Source organism: Leishmania panamensis, assembly GCF_000755165.1.
Source record: "Leishmania panamensis strain MHOM/PA/94/PSC-1 chromosome 35 sequence".
Classification (NCBI taxonomy): domain Eukaryota; phylum Euglenozoa; class Kinetoplastea; order Trypanosomatida; family Trypanosomatidae; genus Leishmania; species Leishmania panamensis.
Window position 1 is genome coordinate 2,325,186 of NC_025882.1, and position 22,433 is coordinate 2,347,618.

Consider the following 22,433-nt stretch of genomic DNA (forward strand, 5'->3'; position numbering starts at 1 on the left):
GCAGGCCGCCTCACCGCAGCCCCCGTCTTGCCAGTCGCCACCGGAAGCATCCCTCTTCGGGGTGGCTCAGGCTCCCCACGCCACTAGGCAGCGTGGGGGCTGAGTGGGACGCGTTCGCATCGTGTTGACACTCCGCCCATCATATGGGTGGCACAAACGTCTTTACAGACGCAGGCCGCTCCAACGCTACGCCATCACAGGACCCGGCAGCCGACATCCGCAGCGATACATCGCTCTGACTTCCCCCACGCTGCAGGCACTTGGCCCTGTCAGCACCAGGGGGGATGGGCGCTGACAGGGCAAGGAGGGCTGCCTGGCGTTCCTGCGCAGAGTGGGGGCACTGGACCCTGGAAGCTGCGCGCTGCGATGCCCCACATCACCATTGGAGGGAGGGGAACATGAGAAAGGCGGAGAAAGACGCTTGTGTCCATGCGCATAGAAGAAAAGGGTGGAGAAGACGTTCAAGCATAGCACAAAACGCGTGTGAAAGGCCACGATAAACCCGGCGCGTGCAGTGCAAAGACAGGAAGAGTAGGTGGAGCCCTTCAATTCAGACACCACAGCGGCACACACACACACAACAAAGTGTGGGGGTAATACGGCACAGCCGAGTAGTTTGCATAGTGTATTAAGAGGAGCAGAACAGCTGCACCAAAACGTGCCATCAGCTCAGCAAAGAAGTCGAGAAACATGGGAGAAGATGCCTCGCTGCTTACTGGGATGAAGGCAAGGCATGTAGCAACGATACCGCTGGTTACTTCTTCACCTGCTTCACAGCCCAACTGATGCCCTCATCCAGCCCCTCACCTGTCTTGGCTGAGCACGCCTGAATGTGCCAGCGCCGGTCTCGCAAATCTGTCAAGTTAAGCGCTACAGTAATCTCTTCTACCGACAGCGCACCAAGTAGATCCTGCTTGTTCGCGAAGAAAAGCATTGGCACCCCAGCCACCTTCTCCTCCTCGAGGAGGTGCTCCAGCTCACAGCGTGCCTCGTGAATGCGTCGGGGATTGGCCGCATCCACAACGTAGATGATGACGTCGGCTTGTTTGAAGTACTGACGCCAGTAGTAGCGCGCCGCACGCTGGCCTCCCATATCCCACACGTTAAGCTTGATCCCGCCGGAGACGAGCTTCTTAATCTGAAATCCCTGCGTGGGTGCCACGTTAGAGACGTCCTCGTCGCTGAGCTGACGCAGAATGCTTGTCTTGCCAGCGTTGTCGAGACCTAGGATTAAAACGCCAGCCGGTCTCCTGATGCGGCGGATACGCACCAAGAAGTCTAAGATCCCCATGACAGTCGCCTCTTCATCCTCTTCTGCAATGACCGTTTCACCCACGTGGGCACGGCAGTTAGTGTCTCCACTTCTGTCTGTCTTCGCCTCTGGCCCGACGATGCGTGTTGCACTTCAGCGTTAGGAAGAAGTGGTGGTAAGGGCGTCACCACACGGTGCGGTGGCCTTTGCAGGCGCATATAGTTGGAGCGGTGCCGGCAAGAATGTTGAGGAGGTACCCCTGCTTGGCTCCGATCTCTGTTGCGTCACCGCATCCACTTCTACAAAAAGTGGGAGGCGGAAAACCGAAAACGGCAGCGCAGAAAAGAAAGAAGAGAAGAGAGAGAGAGCGGACACGTGGGGAGAGTGAAATGGCAAAGGTAACACGCTCACATACGCGGCTATGCGGCTACAAAAGGGGGGGGTGGGGGGCTGTACACCACAGCAGCGTCTGCAACAGAGAGGAGAGTATTCTGCGCGCTAAAGAAGAGGAAAGAGGGATGCAAGTGTCGAGAGTGGTGAATCCCAGCATGGAAGCCGCAGGCAGTGCCCACCTCAAAGCTACAGACGCAGGCGCACAGGCACAGCAGCACACAACACCTCTCTTCTGCTATGCACGTGTATGTCGTGTACAGGCCTTTTGTGTAGTCGAAATACTCAACGCAGATACCCGAGCAGTTTGACAATTTTCTCTGCCGCTTTCACGCATATTTCCGAGTTGCCTTCTGCCTACCTTTCATCGTCGTTTTGTCTCCGAGGATGGATGGAGGTGTGGGAGAGAGGCAGCGGGGAAAGGTAGAGATGGAGAAGCATGCTGGAAGGATGTGCGAGAGCGCTGCTAGCTATGTAGGACACGCCGCCCCTCCCTTCCCCACCCATCCGCCTTCCTCGCCTCTTTGCAATCACTCCTATCGCAGCAGCTGCATGCCTACACGAGAACCAAGTCAAAGCTTCCATTGTCCACCTTCTCCGGTGTCTCCGTCACGGCGGTCGTCGCGTTCCTGTTTGCCGCATCACGGTGCTTCTTTCGGTGGTGGTGGTGGTGGCGCCCACGAGCGGCAGAGCTGTCAGGCGCCGAGTACGGCAACTTTTTCGCGCTCTTTACCGACAGCACCTCCTGCTGTGCGGAGTCGAGCTGGGTGGCGTGTTGCAGCACCGCCTTGTGAGAATCACCGCCTGCAGTGGGGATAGACACATCAGCCGTGAGAGCAGCCGTCATCTGCGCGAGGATGGTGGACACGTCAACGTGAAAAACAGGGTCTGGGGCCGCTGTTTGACCAGAGATGTGCATGCATTCCCTCCGCACTACACGCTGTGTTGTCAATGTGCGGGCGGTACGCAAGACAGGGCTTACTGACTGCGGTGCAGGAGAAAGTGGTGTCGCAGGATCGCCCTCTGAAGCCTCGCCAGTCAACTCGCCTTTCTCTCTCTCTTCAGCAAAGAAGTTGTCCACAGGTACACTCACGTCATGCACCATATTGGTAGCCAGAGAGACTACCAGCTCCTCTGCTGGCGGTCGCACAACCTGGGGAGTGGGCAGTGGAGAAGGCGGCTTCGTCGACAGTGGTGGAGGCGTCAAGCCAGAGACCCCTGTGTTGGCACAGGCATCAGCAGAGCTGTTTTGTGCCAGCCCTTCGTGAGCTAGATTCACGATTGATGGCGCTGCACTAGGGACGACGGGCAGATGCGCGGTGGGGCAATATGTTGTCCCCACCCAGCCACCGCCGCTCGTCGTACCGGGCACAGAGGAGGAGGACGAGCGGGGTGACGACCTACCCGATGCAACGGAGTCGCTAGCGCCCAGAAACAGTCTCATGGCCTCCGAGTCGCTTATCGGACGGGTGCCCGAGGTCTGGTACGGGTTGGTGACTTTCCCGTCACCCTGAGCGCCGCCTGTTTTATTATGGAGAGCAACCGCGACAGTGCTGGAGCGGTGCTGCACTATCAGGCCGCCCGAGTCTGGTTGCGACGCTGGCGTCGTGCATGTCTTCGCCTCGGGGGTCGCTAGAAAGGGATGGTGTGGTGCCTGTGCAGCATCTCTCATTGAGCTGGGCGCTGCAGTATTCAATGCATACCCTACAGAAGTGTTGGAAAACGGAGGCAGTGATGATGCTTGGGTGTGTGGCTCAGTTCTCAGCGCCTCACCAGACGGTGCCGTCCCTGACGCGGGCGATTGGTCAGCATGAGTGCCCTCAACTGATGCTGGGCCGACTGGTGGGGTGGGTAATGATTGGCAATCAGCAATAGACACGGCCTGCTGACGCGCTAGGAGGGCTAAGAGTTCCTGCACTCGCACCTCCTCAGCGGAGATGCGTACCAGTGTGCTGGCCACGTGCAGAGCTCGCAGGACGCCCAGCATTCCAGCACCCGTCTGAGCGCTCAGCACCGCCGTCATGGCACGCACCGAGAATTCAGCTGGAGCCTGGCGACCCTCTAGCACGCGATGTATAAAGCCTGTGGTAGCTCGACGCACACGATTACACCATGACTCCACCTCATCCAGTGCGACGGTATCGCTGGTGGCAGTTAGTGGCCCCACATCGGAGAAGTTCAGGGCGTACAGGATGCAGCACGTGGGTGGAATGTGCAGAGTTTCCTGCTTTGCGTACTCCCATGAGCTGCGCTGACGAGGGTCGATCATGAATATAACGAGTTGGCACCTCGAGTATATGTCCAGCAACCGTGCATCTGTCGCCAGACGCAGAATCTCGTGCAGCTGTACTGTCGAGACATGGGCCGCCACTTCAGTGCCGGGGTTTTCGGACAATGAAGAGGCAGATCGCTGGCGACCCTCCTCAACCACCTCCCAGATGTCGACCTTCGTCCCTTCGTGCGGGGCGCAAAGCTCCCCTTGCAATCGCATTGTCGAAGCGATAAGCTCGGTGGACGGGGTGTACCGCACCGGCAGCGGGTGGCCGCTCAGACGCGCCAGCAAAGTGCTCTTGCCGGTGGCGCGGGTGCCGCGCAGCACAACCTTCATGTTGTAGCGTGTGCCTCTCTTCATTTCCTCCCGCACCTGAGCGGAGAGAGGCCACAACCCGCTGCCTAACTGCTGGGCCGACGCGCCACTGCCACCTCTCGGAGTGTAGTCGGCGGAGGCGGGAGAAGGGCCCCAGAGAGACCACACGTAGCTCATGAAGGACATGCCTGAAAAGGATCAAATCGCATCGGGGGCATCGGACTTACCTAGAAAAAAGGGGGGGCTGAAGCAGAAAAGAAGAAAAAAGACACGTGCGGAGCGTTAAAGGTGAGCAAAGCAGAGGGCAGACGAGTCCGAGGAGAAGACACCACACACCACCACAGCGCGCACAAAAGAAGAAAGAGAAGGCCACACTGAGCAAATGGAGAAGACAAACGCCAAATTGGGGTTCGGCTCGTGGAGTCGTGCCACACAGCGCACAACAACTTTCCTTTTCAACGTTGATTCCCTCTTTGCGTGCAGTAGCCAATGAAGCGGGAGTGCGTGTGCGTGCGTGTGTCCACGGGAAAGGAAGAGGACGCGAGGGTGGGTGTTGACACGGTGCTTTCGTCGTGCGGTGAAGTTGTCGAGATGGGCTAACACGCACTGAGCGGCTGCGGTCCCTCTCCCTGCCTCGTAAAAAGTGGCCCTCACCTTGTTTGTGTTAGTACGTGAGAGACACCCCTCAACATGGGCGTCAGCGTGCCGGGCGAGGGGGTGAGGAAGAAAACGAAAAGTGAGCGTCTCTTTTCCTTGTGGCCAGCGCCACGGTCGTGTAGTGACACGTCCGCCCACTAGTGAGGAGGTAAAGAAACACTGTGAAAAGGCCAGTGAAGTTGCACAGTTGGGGTTCATCGAGCACGTCATTCAATACGTCGTGCAAACCACGCGCCAGACTACACGGTAGTGCCGATGAAGAAACACATGAGCAAGGAAGAAAGAGAGAGAGAAGGGAAGAGAGGAGAACAGACGTATTGGGGAGAGAAGTAGTCGTGGCATGAGGAAGCAATGTCAGTGGGGGAATCAATCACGAGCTGCACCAGTACACACACACACACGACGGAGTCACTAGGCAGTGCACTTTCCAAACAGAGGGAGTGACTCTGGCGGCGGAGGTGGACACTAAGATTACTAGACTTGCATGAACCCGCACAGTGACCGTAGGGTATCTCTTCAGCGCCGGCAACAAGAGCATGGCGCGAAGCCAACTGCAGTTTTTGCAGAGAGCGTCTCTCCTCCCACTCATGCTGGCTCTCACAAAGGGCACGCTCTGACTTCTACGTCTGTGTTAGCAAACGCGGGTATGTTCGGCTTCCCTTCCGTGATGGCTGCGTGAATGCACGCGTGGGTCTGTGCTTGTGCACGCACGCACACAATCGCACTTATTTGGAGTGAGAGAGGGTGGCGAGAACGACACGGAGTAAAAGTCCATTGCAAACATGTACAAGAACAGAGGCGCCACAACATGTAGGAAAGCAGCATTAGGATTTACACAGAACGAGAGAGAGAGAGAGAGACAGGGAGATCGATGAAGACCTAACACGGAGAAAGAGAAAGGGGGTCATGAGAATGGAAAGTGGGGGGATGCCTCAGAGAAAGGAGAGCCCCTAAATGGTGTTGGCGTTTACCCCTTCTGATTCGGTTGGTGGTGGGCAGCGGAAAGTAGGAAACGACAGACATTCATGCACATCCACAGTCGTGCACACATACGATGCACAACAAAGGGAGAGCGAGATCAAGAGACACAAAATGGGGAGAAGAAGGAATGCACCGTGTCCCACGCTGGACGGATAAGCAAACGAAAAAGTATACACACAGGATGACAAAGTGCACAACATAAGGCAAGAGAAGGAGGGGAATGGGGGGTGACGGTTGAGTGCACAGTGGGGTATGTGAGCAGAACAGGTGCGCTCTGAAGCCGCTGGAGGTAGAGAAAAGAGAGTAAACATATCGAAAAAAAAAAAATAATGCCATGTGGCTGTGCGGTAGAAGACGAGGGACAAGAGGTCGGGATGCGAGTCTACAGCTCAGGAAAAGCCGCACGCGCTATTCTATCGTCTACGCATGTGCACAAAGTCGAGCAGAACAAAACGACTCCACGACCGGAATCCCATGTCCTCCCCCCCTCCCGCTTCCGCCGCTGCCCCCTCGCTCACGCTACTCCGGCGCTGTTCTCAAAATTTTGATCTTCTTCGACTGACTGATTGAAAGTAATATCCTCCCTTTTCCAACTATTTGGTTTTCCGAAGTGGGCTTAGTGATGGCGCCTCTCGATGTTTGTGGGGGCGTGTGTGCATGTGTAATCAGCCTCTGGCCCTCTCTGCACGTCCGGCAGGCACCCTGTGCAACATGTGAGGCGGGCCAGAGTACTACTCTTCGCTACGACCAAGTGCTTGCATATCTTCTAAACTCTCATTAGGTAGTACCCTGGAAGCGTGCCGCCTCTCGTCGAACGTATTTTGCAGGTTTCGAGTACCTTTTGGTATTCGTGAATATGAGACCGAGAGAACTGACATGAAGAACGTCTCTGGGGGGGTTTCTTTGCTCTGCCTCCATCGCGCGCAGCCGCATGCATCATCTCCCGTGTGCCACACGCACACGGGATAAATGTGTCGTTGGTGAAACAACGCCGGACTCTGTGACTTTCCATGTGCCCTTTGGGAGCGAATGAGGCCCTGCTGGCGTGTGTAGTCGTCTTTGCTGCACGGCGTTTTCGTAGCGGTTCTGCCCGCCACAGAGACGGTAAGGGGAGGGTAAGACAGTGTTGAGAACGAGAGGGGAGAGAGTGGGTTATCGAGTTCGAAACCAACGATACTGCTTCAGCATGCCTCCTCTCCCACAAACAAGTCAACACGAAATACGCCCCCAACCACACCTCACCTATACCCGTGACACCATGGACAAATCCTCGTCGTCTCACACGAACCTCCCAAGCTGTCCTGCCAGGACCATGCGCCTCACGAGGTCTTGCCGTCCTTCTTCGTCCCTTCATCCGATGGGTGCTGCGCAATCGGCATCAGGTGGACTCGGATGGCCTGCACGCCTCGATCCAAGCGAGCCGCTTCCAGGGCCCTGTTCAAGAGTAGAAGTGGCAGCATGTCACGCGGGTAACAGAGAGTTTTCCAGGCGCATGCCGGACGAACCCAAGGAGAAAGCTGCCCCGCCTCAGATCAGGGCCTTCGGAGCTCCTGTGATCGACCTGTGTGCCATGTTTCTCCCTGAGCCGCTTCCAGTCGCGGCATCCCACAGTATAGCGTGGGGGATTTCTACAGCGGGGTCTGGAGGACACGATGGTGTGATTCGGGGTGATCATGTCATGCCTTCGGCATCTGGGCCTCGTCAACCCAGCCGGCCGAATGTAGGAGATGCCGTACATGGCGCACACATCCACTTTGGGGCTGTACGGTATGAATCCCCTTACATCTTTTTCGTCTGGCATTCTCGCTCAGTTGGCCTCCGGATGCCGTGTAGATGCGGCACACCACACCAGCTGCTGCTTGGCAGTCCCTGGGCATCGCTCTCCCACCACTGGCTTTTTGGACCTGCTCCAAGACGACGTTGTTGTTTGGGGGGACTCGCTCTCTGCATCTCCCATTTTTGTCGATGCCATGAGGAGCGTGTCTGGGTGGCGTGCCCACACGTGCGTCGGCAGGGAAGAGGATGCTGCAGTACGTCCACGGCAGCAGGGGGCATTCCACTCTCTGCTGAGTGTCCGCACGCCGTTGACAAGTGTGGGTGTGATAAGCGAAAGGGGTCTCATGAAGAATGATGCGCCAGTGCGTCGAGACTTTACAGCCTGTCCTTCTGAAGGGGCACAGGGAAGAAGGGGGCAGCTATAGACATCCAATAGCATAGGCCCATACAGCGCGAGTGAAGTGCGCGTAATCACATCACCGCAAGCACGATCATAGCGTCAAACGAGATGTGCCTCGAACCTCACGTGGTCCGTGCAACTCGCGTGGGAAGTCCGGTATCACACCAGGTTCGAATGTCTTCACAACAACCGGAAGCAGAACGAAAAAAAAAAAACAAAGGTAGCGACGGTGGTTCGTTAGGCTATGAATAGAGAATAGAGGAAACGTAAAGGCACAACAAACTATCGATGCTGAAGTATGACAGCAAAGAACAATCGGAAGTGAAGCGCTGACGGACAAACAGCAGTTGTGTCGCGACATACGTGGAAAAGAAACAGCCGAAGGAAGCACCAAAGTAAGCAGTTGGTTCACACAAGAAAGAAACACACACACACACACGCATGCATAGATAAGCACTTAAGCAGAGATGAAGGGAGGTGGATGCGACAGGAATTACGTTCAGCACGCACATCCGCGTGAATGAGTGACACAGGATTGTCCAACCCTCGTTCAAGGAAAGCAAGAAAACAGAGGGGTGGAGGAAGCTATGAAGAGAGGCAGAGAAAGGGAAGAACAAATAACCTAGTAGAGGAGGCACTTGAGGGACTTTTTCTTATGATGGGTCTTCCCTTTCCGATCCATCAGTATTACCGTGCTCTTTGCCCTAGACGAAGGCTTCTCCTCCTCTTTCCAGCCTCCGCTCGAGTTGCATGCGGTTCTAGTAGCCTCTTCGATAGCATCGGGGCCGCACGCTTTCGACTTCCTGGCTGCTGGTGGAGAGGGGAACGCGGCCGCCGTGCTAGGCGCATGGGCAGTTACTGCACCACCGTCACCATGTTGTTTCCCCGGGGCCATCGAAGACGCCGCCGCAGCCGACACCTTTGCAGTCGATTCCTCTGTTTCATTTAAGCGACCAACGTTCCCCACGTCGTCTGCTTGCTCCTCGGTCGTCTCGTCCTGCGTCGCGCTCGCAACACACCGCTGCGCCGCGAACTCGAACAGCTGCGTCACATTAAAGTCGTCCTTGGTGGACACACGAAACAGTGGCACCTCGAGCTGATTGGCGAGCTTCTCCGCCTCCGCATTCGTGATGACAGCCTCGTGAGAGAGGTCAAACTTTGTCTGGCATAAGACCATCGTAATGGGGCCACACACGGACTCAACCCGCTGCTTCCACGCCGAAACGCTCATGAAACTATCGCGATCGACACTGCTAAATGCCAGAATGGCGGCACCAGCGCCACGGTAGTAAGCCTGCGTCAGCGCATTAAACACTTCCTGCCCCGCGGTGTCCCAGAGCATGAGCCTCACCGTACTATTGGTGGATCGGAGAAACACATCCATCTCCATAAACTCAGCACCGATAGTCTTGCGGTACTGATCAATGAAGTAACCCTTCACAAAGCGGTGCAGCAGAGACGTCTTGCCAACATTGCCATCACCGACCACGATCACCTTGATACTCTCCTCTTCGTCCAGCATTGTTATGCTGACGCGCTAATATATCAAAGCTCTTCGAGAACGAAACCGAAACACGGAGTAGGGGGGTGGAGGTGTTGCTTAGCGCGCTGAACCGATTGAGCAGCACTGCAGAGAGGCTCACAGAACACATGCAGAAGAAGGGCGTGTGTACGTGTAGGTGGGGGGGCGCTCAGAAGCTCCCTTGTGACGACCAAATGAGGCGACTTCCTACGTGTAGATGTACGCACCTGGAATGTACACCGGAGAATCAGATCAAGCGAAATACGAGTTACTGATGCGCAAATCACATTCACAAGGAACTAAGAAAATAATAAACCCAAACGGAGAGCCCTGCCGCCAACACAGATGAATAGAAGAGCTCGAGTCACGAGGTGCTTATCTCAGAAGAAAAGGGTGTGTGCACGTATACGTGTGTGTGTGTGTGATGTACGATGAAGTCAGGCGAGGGGGTGAGGTGGAATTTGACACCTGATGTAGCAACTGCACCCGCTGCGATACAACAGGCGAAACGAAGAAACTACAGGTGTCTCTCCCCTGTGATGAAGAGCAGAGGTGGTGGCAGTACGCTTGTCAAATGGTGATAAGACCGGTCACTGGAATCCACACCAAGGCAAAGATGAGAAAAATGCGGCAGGAGATGTTGTCTTTAATGCGCACCGTTGCACGACTTCTCTTCCGCTGAGAAAGAGGGAGAATGAAAAACACTACCCCTATAAGGTAAAAGAGAAGAGAATCCCACAAGATGACGCCCACGTAGAAACACAGAAATCAAGGGAGGAAAGGAACTCCTCCCATGCACCAGCGACTGGAGGGAACCCGTTGCCACCGCTCCCCCTCGCCTGTTTGGTGAATCCCCGAAAACCCTACAGGAAGGGGAGCAAGAGTCGACTATTCAACAACTCTGGTGAGCAAAGAAAAAGCGGCGCAGAGTCACAAGACCCACAAATTCGCGGCGACGGTGCCTCGGGCGTCCGCTCCCCCCTCCCCTCCCACACACATACACGAGCGAGAAAGCGAGAAATGCGAAAGAAAACCCTCAATGCGCAACAACACTCAGTGAGGGTAGTGCTCTCTGGTCTGCACAACTCAGACAGTACCCAAGAGAAACGGCGAGACAACGTCGACTCCTAGGCAGTGATCCGTGTACCACACGCAAAACGAACCTGAAGAAGCAGCGCTCCTAGCACGTCGAAACAAGAGACTAAACCTGAAAAATAAACCCGTGCACCTCACATCAAAATGCATGTAACTTCTTAAGGCACTGCACCTGAACAGCTTGCCAAGAAGAGGGCGAGAGAAGAAAACCGAGAGAGGGAGAGCCGGTAAGAGAGTGAAACAAACCGTATCGGAATTTCAGCGTGTAGGATCCAGCTAATCAGGAGCCGGCGCCCGACCACACATGACAAGCAGCGTCACATCAAGTGACGATCATAAGATGACGAGCTGCATCACCGCAGCCAAGAAAGGTAACGCAACCAGCGGCTGGCGTTTGCTAGGCAACAATATCACTTAGAAGTAGGCAGGCACAGTAAAGTGGATGGTGACAACACCGCGCGTGCAGCTGTGTGTTTCGTTTTTTGGGGGGGGGGATTGCTAGGCTTGGAGTGCACGAATGTATGGAAGCCCTGCTTGCGTTACAAGCGCGCGTCAGACAACGCAGAAATAGCCAACGAGGGCCCCCGTTGTGCCCGTGTGCTTGGACCCGCGACCCTGGCACGAAGACGGTGGCAGTTGTGTGACTATGCTGGCAACGCGCCGGCAATAGGCGCCTGTCATCACTGCCGGTGCTGCGCTTGCGTCGTCGTGCGCACGCAGAGGGGAGGATAAGGAAAGGAAGGAGGAGGTACTGACCTGAGTCGTAGCAACGGCCTCTCCCGAAAATCCAGGCGCCCGTGGGTTTGTTCGGGGGCACAGCGGCAGAACACCTGCATGCGCGCTCACAACAATGACGGCGCGAAACAAAAGCAAAAGGGAAAACGCGAGCAGAGCACGTCAAGAAGAGAAACTGTCGGCGATCAAGCCCCCTGGTCAAGGGAGCGGGCAATACAAAGGAGAGCACAGCGCACAACCCGCGGCAAGCGTGGTGAAAGAAAGACGAAAAGACAGGAGAAGAGAAAAAGCGACGGCGGCGCGACACGCGCGCTTCGGTCACAGAATCATAATGCCTCACCACTTGTGTAGGAGCACGGAGGCGTCACACGCCAGAGAACCGATGGCACGCTTATGGGACTGTGGAGAGTCGCAAGTGCCACTCAGCGACACCTCAACTGACTCAGAAAGACGAAGAGGAGGACCAGGGCGATGGAGCTCGCACGAGCGGTGCGTGGCAGCAGGGGCGTGACAGGCGCAGAGCTTCCGCCCACGCTGTGTAGGTAGCAGCGCTCCAGGTGCTTGCATAGATAGCATGGGTTCAGTGACTCGCCGGTTGCCTAGCTTAGCACCTCACCCCTCTCGAGAAGGAGGCCCAGATCCCCCAGATCGCCTCCGCCTTAGCCAGGATGGGGTTGATGTAGCCCGTGCAAATGCACTTCGACACGACGTCGTCGCGTTGAGGCATCAGAACGGCCATGTATTCCTTCATCTTATTGTTCCACAAGCGCGGCACTTCCGCCGCCGCCAGGTGCCCCTCAGCCAGGTCGCCCTCGATCTCGTAGAGCAGGATTATGTGCAGAGAGCAACCCACCTCATCCGCAAGCATCCGGATGTAACTGGGCTTCACCTGCGGCGTCACGTACTTAAGCAAAGGTAGTGAACTTGACTACCATCCGCTACGAAGGCAGTGGCTACACCTTGTGAATGCAACCGCAGCGCGCCTCGAGCATCAGCTGCCCAAGTAGTTAACACGGACCGCCATTCTGCTCATACTTGGCGTGGCCTGTCTCTTGTAGATCGACGCCAGCAGGCACTTGGAGAAGTTGGCCAGTAACCAGTAGTAAGTCATCTGCATGTCCTTCATTGCACCAAACGAGTGCGGCGCATCATACGGCGACTTCGCCCTTGTCCGTGGGTAAGGCAGGCCGCATTCTCCCCCGAGCTCCACCAGCTCCTGCAGCATCGGCAACCACACAGCAGGGTCGTTCTTCACGTGGCATCTCACCGACAGCCGCTGCCCCCAGCGCTGTCAACTGCATCTTGCGCAGCACAAGCTTCTCCAGTAGCTGCGACACAAGCTCGTGCGGGTCCATCATTTTGTAAACGTGTGCTCGGTTCACCTCAATAAGCGTATTCACACGGGTCGTCGCGCCCCTCAGGGATGCCATCGTCGGCATGTCTCAATGACCCAGGGCAAGCAGGCGCCACAGGGTGTGCAGCTGCTTCCACTCCTCGCATGACTACACGGTGTCGCGGAAGAATACGGTGTGTGGGATCGGTGTGCAAGTTGGCGGGAGTACACAGTGTCAGGTGGTTTACTTCAGGGTGTGGATGGCCTTTGTACGTGAGGTGGTCAAGCATTTTTGCACGTGGGCACAGTAGAGGGGAGATGACAGAGTAAAACAGAGACAGTGTGGGGCTGCGTTGCACGGCGGCCGAGAGCGACACAGAGGCGCCGCGCCACGATAGGTGCAAGGAGCGTGCGCCGTGGCTCCTGATCGAGCACTCGGCTCCGGCGTCGAAGCCAGGGCTGTGTGCACGCGCGAGCCTTCACAAATGTGAGAAGAGTGGGGAAGGGAAGGAGAGGGAGGATGATATGTCTAGTGCGTGGAAGAGGGATTCCGTAGATTGACGAGCAACTGAAGCACGTGCGCCTTCGACGAAGATGAGGCAGCGTCTTGTGACACGTAGACGATGTGGCTGAGTTCGGTACGTCGCATTTGGCGCCGCTTCTGCTTTGGGGGAGTTTTTATTTCTTCGCTTGGCGGAGGTCTTCACTCGTTTTGTTTTGTTTTTGCGCTTTGTTCTCTTCGGCTGCGCGGACACCAAAGAGAGCAAACCAAAGAAAACCTGCGCAGACAGGTGGGTGCCTTCTCTTCAGCTCTTTTTTCTTCACTTTTTGCTGCCATGGACTTGGCGGTATGTTCGTCCGAGGTGCATATAAGAATAAAGAGAAAAGTAAGAGGAGGTAAAGGCTCGTGGGAGGCTTGCGAGAAGGCGAGAGGCGCGGTCCCATTACCCACGGATAGCGCGTATAGGAAAGGCTACTTGGGTATGATAGTTCGCAGCTCGCAAATCAGACGTCTGAAGTGAAGGCAGGGGGAGAGGATGGGAACTTCGTCGCGAAAGTGTCCAAGCAGAGCGCAGACTCAGTTGCTGGGGTCAGACGTGACCAATTCTCCTGCCTATAGTCTGACTCCTCGCCTTCCTTCCTCCCATTGGCTGCACACAAAAAGCATTTGCAACCGGGCTAGAATTTGCACTGCTCAATCAAGCGTTTCGTGTCTTCGGTCAACACGTCGGGAAAATCAACTGCAATGGTCACGTACAAATCGCCTTTGCGGTTCGTCTTGCGATCCGGCAAGCCAGATCCCGACACGCGCAGCTTGCGACCACTTTTGCTGACGCCATTAAGAGGCAAGGAGATCGTCTGGCCGTCGATGCCCTTCACGAATACTGTGCTGCCAAGCAGAGCCTGTTTGAGATTGATGTGCAACGTGGTGTGGAGATCAGCGTTACGTCGCTCAAACCGTGGGTGTGGCCGTTCATCCAAGATAAAGACCATGTCTGCCAGCACGTTTGGCGGGTACCCCTCCACCCGCCCGCCCTCGCGCTCAAAGCGGATCTTCGTGCCTTTTTTGTACCCGGGAAGCACCTTCACCTCGAACATTTTCTTCTCTGCTCCAGATGGCGTGTTGCGGGATACGTTGAACTTCTTTGTGCAGCCAGTGTAGATTTCCTCCAGCGTGCACGCAAACGTATACTCCATCGGTGGCACGTCGCACGTCGGAGATGCCTGTGGGGTGCCAAACCCCGTGGTGAATCCTTCCGGGCCGCCGTAGCCGCGGAAAACGCGATGGAGACCAGGACCACCACCGCCAAAGGCCTCACCCCCCACAAACGGGTCCGACGAGCCGAAGAACTGATTAAAGATCTTGAAGGCATCGGTGCTGGAGAAGTGGTACGTGGTGCCGTGAAAGCCGCCTGGCATACCGCCTGTTGGCATGCCAGCGCCGCCCATACCGGCACCACCGTCCTCCGGCACTCCACCCTTCAAGCCCTCTTCGCCATAGAGGTCGTAGATCTTCTTCTTTTTCTCGTCACTGAGCACGTCATACGCCTCGCTCACCTCTTTGAACTTGCGCTCTGCCTTTTCACGGTTGTCAGTGTTCTTGTCTGGGTGATACTTGAGGGCGAGCTGGTGGTATGCTTTCTTGATCTCATTCGGCTTGGCGTTTCGGCTGACGCCAAGCACCTTATAATAGTCCACGCCCATCGGCTCTACTTTTTCTTTTTTGGGGAGCGAACTCGTCCCTTTGAGAGCCACGTCAAACCACTTGTCAGCCCCCCACGCATACACCGGGAAACACAAAAAGGGGAGTGGATCAAGCAAGTAGGTTTCCGCGTGAATCCTCGGCCTGAATGGGACCCCCTTAGCTACGCAGGCGTGGAAAGGTCAAGTGTTGTCGAACACAAATGCTTCTGTCTATGTGCGATGCCAGTGCTGGAGCGCGTACAGTAGGGACACTGTGGTAGCCCAAGCCCTGCGGCACTATCGTCCCTCTCCTCAGGTCTAGCAGTGAGGCGGTGCGTAAGCACCCGCACTGTATTTTTCTCAAAAAGTGTCTCTCGGGATTGGTGTTTTCTTTTTTACGGCGGCAACACCTTTACACCAGGGAGAAATGCTACCACACGAGACCCGCCCACTGTAGTGCACGACCCAACACGGAGAGGGAAATGCCTACAAAAAAAGCCCGCCTCGGTATCGTCAAAGCTTGCCTCACAGCCACACGCACCGATGCGAACGGGAACAGCGTGCAACAGAAGAGTAACCGAAGTGAGCGAGTAGTCGAGGAACGCCGCCACCTGGAAGCGACGCCAGGCGAAAAAAAAAAGGTGATGGTGGAAGAAGGCAGAGGACAACGGAGTAGGGGGGAAAGGCCATACAGCGGCTGGCGCTTCTGCTCGCGGATAGAAAGTCACCACAAAAAGAGTGGTGTAGTAGAACAGTGTAGGGGTAGGGTCACAATGGGGTGGGTGGGGTGGGAGGGAGATAAAAAAGATATAATAGGAACTCTTATGCTCCCCCGCACGTCCGTTTCCAGATGGGGTGACGTGAACGGCGGCAGTGGCGACAAAAGAAAAAAACAAAAGAGAGACTCGCTGGCTCGATGTTTGTTGATCCCAGACTGTCGATGAGTCGTTTTGGGGCGTCTTTTTCGTTGCTTTTGTATGCGCGTCGAAAATGGGAATGGTAAAGCGTCGTGCTTTGTTGCTTTTTTTCTTTTCTGTCACACAAACAATAAAATGTGGGGTGATGCTGCAGCGACACATCACGCATCACGCGTCAAGGTGTGCGTGTATCGGAGGTGCGTCAAGGGCCAAGAACCCCGATAGGCACATGTGTACCCCGTCATGGTCGAGGGGAAATACGACAAAGAAGTGTAGAATAGAAGCGAGGCGAGAAGTGGAGGCGTATAGAGAGAGGTAACGAGGGTAGCGTTGTATTGAAACTCTAGATCGGGAGGGATTTGATGGCGTATGATGCACCACAGCAAGTAAGCGACGAAAGGCAGAGAGAGGGAGAGAGAAAGCGGCGGTGAGGTGCTCGTGCTTGTATCTTTGTAAGGAATACTACGCTTCAAAGCGAAAAAGGGGGGCTTCAGCAGCACGCCCCAGTGTCACCGCCGTTTCACTCCCCTCCCATCCCCTTCTTTCTCTCCCGTCGGGCGCATTGTCGCCCCGTTTCAGGACCGGTCAAAAGAGGGGCGGCACGGGCACTTTTTGGCAGAGACTACCGCACCACCGCGCCCCTCTCTTGAAGGAGTCCTTTCCCCTCGTTAGCGGGGAGCCCTCGCCCCCTCCGTTCCGCATATCGAGGCGCGTCCCAGCATCAAAGCACGCTTAAGCGCAGAGGCGAGGCGCACCATACACGCAATCGACATTTATGCCCCAAACGCTTGTAGACACACGCGGCACCAAGCATGCACTTCCATGTCACGTACCATTAGCACGCCTTGTAGCTTTTTCCCCCTTGTTTAGTCCGTGCTGTAATTTTTGATGCCATTGCACAGTTTTTTGCGGACGTCTCACACGCAATGATGTGCTAAGAGAAGAAAAACGTAAAGATAAAATAAACAGAAGGAGAAAGAGGAGAAAAACTGCGGAGAACAAGAGCGACTCCACTATAAAAAGGAAGGCAACGGAGAGAACGACGGAAGTCGCGTATGAGCTCCTGCTGGGGAAGATGGAGAAGGGTGGGTGAGAGGAAAAAAAGAGACGTAAAAGCAGTAATACAAGCCGATTCGCCCATCTGCTGATCAGGAAAGACGAGGAGGAAAGGAGCGGTGAAAAGATCGCAAAGAGAGCAGTGCAGACTGGACCACATCGTCATATATAACTGCATATATGTCTGTTTTTCCTTTGGGTGGGTGGGTGTGTCTGTGTGTGCGTGCTCCAACATCCTGCGCACGTTACTTTCGACCGTCTTTCTTCTTTGTTGCGCTCTCATTGCTCTCCTCCACCCCTGTGCTTCATAATGGTCGCCTCTAGTCTTAACCGTTGCCTGTAAAGGAAAAATGCGTGGCTCACTTGTGCGGTAAGCAGGAGAGTTCATAAAGGAGGAAAAAAAAGACGATGAGCGCCTGAACGACGCTCTCTCTCTCTCCATGCCTTTCTTGTGAAGGACGAGCAAAAGCAAAAGAGAGCCACTACGCGAAAGATGTGACGGCGTATCGTATTGAAAAGGGGGAGGGGAGGGGGAGGAAGAGAGGGCATAAAGGAAGCAATAACGAAAGAAAACGAAGAAAAAGGCAAAAGGACTGTAGCAATGCTTCTACTGTTCTTCACACCGCCCTTCGTTGGTTACCTCGACTGGTGTATGAGAGCCATGCGCAAAGTAGTGTAAAGAGCGGAGTCTTAGATTTCAAAACAAGAGCAATGGATATAGATATCTATATCCACACATGCATCAGTCCCATGAAACGCAAGCAAAGGCTAAGAAGAGCCAGTAGGAACCGAAAGGATAAGGAAGAGAAAACAAAATGCACAGTCAGCAGAACTGCCTCTGCATGGATATGGCTGAAAGCTGTTCCCAATGCATCGCAGTTGCTCGCTCGCAGAACACAGATCTCAATGCACATTTCGTTTTCTCCTCCCCCTTTTCGTTCAGCTCCAGATGCATTTGAGCTACCGGACAAGTAAAGGTGTGAAAGTGAACATTTGCAAAACGGCCCCCCTCCTTTCTTATTTGGCTTCTTTGGCAGCAGCAAGTGTAACGAAGATCTTTTTCTTGCTTTCTGCTTCTTCGCATGCTCTTGTCTATCTTCCAGGAGAGGAGTCTTGTGGATATGCGTAGAGTTCGCTGCTGCCACTCTTTGCTGCACTGTTCGTTGTGATTCTTCAGTATCCTGCCTGCCTGCCTGTCTCACATGCGGAGGTGTTTTGATAGTCTACAACGGACGTCCGACACAGCCCAGTTCTACACCTCTTCATTCACTGTGATGGCTCTCGGGCGCGCTTTATTGGCTTATTCCTCCGTCCTTCCTGTTCTGCAGCTGTTGGTTGCGCTGTATGAAGAACAGTGGTTTTGTTTGTGTGGCGTGCCAATTCATCCTCCTTACTCCCTTTTAGTAAGAGGCCGAGAAAGCGAGGGAGGGAAGGGACAGAGAGAGTAGGTGCTCGAGCGACAAACACACATAAGAAGGACGAGAGATCATCTACGTCTATGTTTACATCTTGTTCTCTTTTGTGTTGCGTGTTCTACTTCCGCGCCCGCAGTCTAGAGCTAACCTACACATGAAGTGTAAGACAACGAAGCTGAGAAGCAAAAAAAGGGGGGAAGGGGCAAAGAGAAAATCTAAAATCAAAGCAAAAGAGGACGCTTTCTCTGTTTCCGTACGAAACAGTGGTGGTAAACGAAAACAATAAAAAAGACAGAGAGAGAAGGACAAGAGGGAGGAGAGAGGGGGGGACAAAAAAAAACTAAAAAGGCAAGAAGTCACGAGAGACGAGCACAGGCACCCACAGCTATACATCGAGCGAGAGAAAAAACGACAAAGCATATACACTACATACACTGCACAAATAAATGTGTGTGCGCATTTTTCCTGTATCTGCGGTGTAAAAGAAAGAGGTGCCCTATTCACGCAAATAAACAAAAAGAAGCGAAACAGAGAGTAACAGAAATGAACACACCCGTGGCAGTGAAGCATCGGAGTAGTGCTAAAAAGTGGCACCTAGTAAACCCGAAATGCCCTGGTGTTTTTTTCCGCTCTCGGTCATTTTCATTTGCTTGTCGTATTGATTGAAGTCATTAGCAGAAATATATATATATATATATATTCCTGTGAACGATGGGTTCTCCCTTTTTACCCCTATTTTACCGTTCCTCTCTTCCTCCGTAGATCGTCCCTTTCGCATCACTAACATTTTTGCTGTGGTGCTCCGCGTTAGTGGGTCTCTTGCACCCATCATGCCACAAGTCCTAGCCTCTCTCAATCTCACTGTGACCTCTCCACTTCTTAAAAACAAACGGAAAGAGTAGGTAGCCCGTGTGATTTGATTCGCAGGCACGCATGCAGAGGAGGTGCAGAGCGAGAACACAGGAACATGGCGAAGCCGTTGCGTCGTCGCGACATCTGGAGGAAGGGAAGAGGGGGAGCGAAGCGGCTCTTCAGCTGCATTGTCGCAAACACGCTGCCGCACTGGAGTGTACAGCAGTGCAAAGGCCAAAAAAAGAGAAAAGGGGTAGCACAACACGCGAAGGGGTGAATGCAACTGACGTCGCAAGAGAGAAGCAAGTGCACCTGCAAAGGGGAATCAGCTCCCCGAAAAAGAGAAACGGCAGAATGCAAACCAAAGTGAATAAGAGGATGGAAGAGAACGGGAAGTGAAGAACGGTTGGAAGGTAAACGCGCCGGAGACACACAAAAATGAGAACGCAATAGATATATATATATATAAGCAGTTATTCGTACATGAAGCACAAAAAAGGGGGAGGGGGGAGGCATCGATGCAGCGTGTGGTGATGTGGTGATGCACGTCGGGCTGAAACTACAAACGCACAGAAAAGCAACAAAAAGATGACATGCACGAAAGTGAACGTTTTGTTGAAAAAAGGTAAAAAGGAAAGAAACACACACAAAAACAAAAAGGGAGGACGGAAGAAAGGGGGAGGGGGGAGGGCAGCAACAACAATAGAGAAAAAAGAGACAGACAGGCAGGCAACGCAGAGGAAAGGCAGCCACCAGCTGAAACATCAGAAAAGTGCAACGCCTCAAACAAAGCACTCCCATCGGTGGCTACAACATGACCTCGCGCACATCCCACATGAGGCACATGTCGTACAGGCAAATCAGTACGCCACACTCCTCTGGCATTTCATTAAACCCAATTATGCTGCTTTACGAATCGTCGACTATTTCCTCCTTCTCCTGAAGTTGAGACCCCTTCTTCTTCCCATCGCGCTCATCATCCCACGGGTGCAGGAAGAACACCTGGATGACGAAGCAGATGATGCCCAGGCAACCAAAGAAGATGAAGGCAACGGCCTGGCCCTTGTCCTGGTTGCCAGACGGACCGCCAGAGATGCCCTCCGTCGCGATCGGGTAGCACACGTTGATAACCAGGTTGAAGATGAACTGGACCACCTGAGTTACCGACGCACCGCGCGGACGGAACGATGCCGGGAACATGTCCTGCGTCAGCACGTAGTAGCACGGGCCCACGCACACCTCGAAGCCGAGGATGAACAGCAGAATGCCAGTGATGGCCACGCCGTTCTTGACCTCCAACTTCTTGCTGACGCCAGGGTACACGGGAATACCGCACATGAACAGGCACATGCACGACGTGAAGATCGAGCCGAACAGGAACAGCTGGCGCATCGTGAACACGTACGAGAGCGGGATCGACGCAAGCGTCGTCACAAAGTTCCACAGCATCACAACGAAGTTGCCCACCAGCGGCGCCAGGCCAAGGCTGCCCATGATCGTCGGCGCGTAGTTCATCACAGCGTTGATACCAGTCAGCTGCAGCGTGCCAGCCATCACGCAGCCCATCAGCAGGCGCGGGATCATTTCCAAGTAGCCGTACTCGTTCGGGTCCAGCTCAATGGCGCCCTCCTCCCCGCCGCCGAACTGCGCGCGCGATTCGCTCATCACAATGCCAAGCAGGATCGTCAGTAGGCTGAACAGGGTCGAGAACGCGCACAGGCCCTGCATGCGCGCCATCACCATCTGGTCCTTGTTCTGGTCAAACGAGATGCTCTGGCCAAGCGCAAGACCCATCGCGGCAGCAACGAAGATGCCCAGCGTCGTGAACACCTGAAACATCACCCCAATCGTGCGCTTCCACTTCGGGTGCGCGTTCTGATCAGTGTACACAGGGCACGCAACACCGATCACGCCCAGGAACAGACCAATCACAAAGCGGCCGACAATCAGCACCCAAAACTCGTTCTCCGCGCACGACACGTGGTACAACACGGACGACACAACACCCACGAGACCAACGAGCAGGAACGAGAGCCTCGCACCGATCGTCGACGCAAGCGGACCAGCAAACATGGAGCCGATCAGGCAGCCGGCAATCATCGAGCCGGCAAAGATACCGCTTTCCGCCGACGAGAAGCCCACCGGGTTCTGGCACTCCTGGGAACTGTATGACCACCTGCACCGCGGGTCGGCCTCGCATTGGGTAATCGCAGCTGGCATGCCCGAAAGATTCGTGTAGGTGTACGTTCTGCGGCACGTGATATCGGTCCAGCCACAGAATGGCGTGCTGTTCGTGTTCGTAAACCATTTGCAGTCGGCGTTGGGCACCGTCACGCAGCCCTGCTCGCTGTTGAAGCTCGCGCAGTTCGTGCTGTAGCCAAACAGCGTTGCGTACACGCCAACAAAGCCGATCGAGTAGCCGTTCAGGCTGGCACCGATGGCCTGCACAAGGATAACTTTGGCGTTGCTCGCCGACAGAAACGGAGGCGCGTCGCTCTGGTCATCGATGGACTTCTTCAAGTCGTCGCGGGCCGGCTCCTTCTCCGATATGGAGTCCGAGGGGTGGTCGTTGGCCTGAAGCTTGCTGCTCATGGTTGCGCGGGCAGTGCCTTCAATGGGGTGGCTGCAGGAAAGACAGGATAGCGGTCGGCAAAGACAGCACTGGGCAGTGGGGTGTCAGCAGCAACATAAAATGAGTGCTTGGAAACTAGGCGTTTCGTGCTGTTCTATCTGCTGTGAGAGCTGCAGCGCAGTAAACGTGTTACTGAACGTGTGGGGGCGGGGGAAAGAGAAATAGGAGGGACGTAGGAGGGGGACAGATGAAGGACGCGTGGAGGGAGTAGTGGGCAGCCACGCACGCACAAGCATGCACCGGTGCACGCAGCACTACACCGCAACATCCCCATCGCGCCGTTGTACCCGGCAACGTGGAGGCGGCATGGCCCACCCGTCCGTCGAACGCAAGAGCAAGGGTCCGTCCTTGCTATTCACAGCTACTTCGAATAGCCAGCCAAGTCCAGGCACAATTAGCAAGAGAGGCAATGTGTCATTCCGCGTCCCCGCACCCATTCCGAGCGCACGGCGACGGTGACAGCCAAAGGGGGAAACACACGACAGAAACGAAGCGACGAAATCGATTCTCAAGCGTCATATTCACACGAGCAGAGTGAGAGGAAGCCAGCACCACGCTCTGCAGCTCTCCAGAGACGCGCCACGCTGACCCTCCCGTCTTTGCGTGCGAGCGCCGCAGGACTTACAAGACCACCCGTGAGGGCAGCAAG

General features: G+C 54.9%; 5 protein-coding genes and 1 pseudogene across 5 annotated transcripts, besides 2 other annotated features; all 6 read right to left on the bottom strand.

Annotated features, from left to right (window-relative positions):
- Positions 1-382: part of a repeat region that runs on past the window's edge.
- A 372-nt stretch (positions 383-754) lies between these two features.
- On the bottom strand, positions 755-1,291 carry ARL-3B (ADP ribosylation factor 3, putative; the record flags this gene model as incomplete). The annotated part of the gene is made up of 1 exon (XM_010705266.1): positions 755-1,291. One exon carries the CDS (start codon positions 1,289-1,291, stop codon positions 755-757), a length of 537 nt encoding a protein of 178 aa, XP_010703568.1.
- Positions 1,292-2,198: 907 nt separating this feature from the next.
- LPMP_356400 (hypothetical protein) lies at positions 2,199-4,415 on the bottom strand (the record flags this gene model as incomplete). The annotated part of the gene is made up of 1 exon (XM_010705267.1): positions 2,199-4,415. One exon carries the CDS (start codon positions 4,413-4,415, stop codon positions 2,199-2,201), a length of 2,217 nt encoding a protein of 738 aa, XP_010703569.1.
- A 2,646-nt stretch (positions 4,416-7,061) lies between these two features.
- Positions 7,062-8,233: a repeat region.
- A 432-nt stretch (positions 8,234-8,665) lies between these two features.
- On the bottom strand, positions 8,666-9,565 carry LPMP_356410 (small G-protein, putative; the record flags this gene model as incomplete). Its single annotated transcript, XM_010705268.1, has 1 exon — positions 8,666-9,565. The coding sequence occupies one exon, from the start codon at positions 9,563-9,565 to the stop codon at positions 8,666-8,668; it is 900 nt and encodes a 299-aa protein (XP_010703570.1).
- Positions 9,566-11,999: 2,434 nt separating this feature from the next.
- LPMP_356420 lies at positions 12,000-12,834 on the bottom strand (annotated as a pseudogene).
- Positions 12,835-13,907: 1,073 nt separating this feature from the next.
- LPMP_356430 (chaperone protein DNAj, putative) lies at positions 13,908-14,933 on the bottom strand (the record flags this gene model as incomplete). The annotated part of the gene is made up of 1 exon (XM_010705269.1): positions 13,908-14,933. One exon carries the CDS (start codon positions 14,931-14,933, stop codon positions 13,908-13,910), a length of 1,026 nt encoding a protein of 341 aa, XP_010703571.1.
- A 5,128-nt stretch (positions 14,934-20,061) lies between these two features.
- Positions 20,062-21,744, bottom strand: LPMP_356440 (glucose transporter, putative; the record flags this gene model as incomplete). Its single annotated transcript, XM_010705270.1, has 1 exon — positions 20,062-21,744. The coding sequence occupies one exon, from the start codon at positions 21,742-21,744 to the stop codon at positions 20,062-20,064; it is 1,683 nt and encodes a 560-aa protein (XP_010703572.1).
- Between the last annotated feature and the right edge of the window lie 689 nt (positions 21,745-22,433).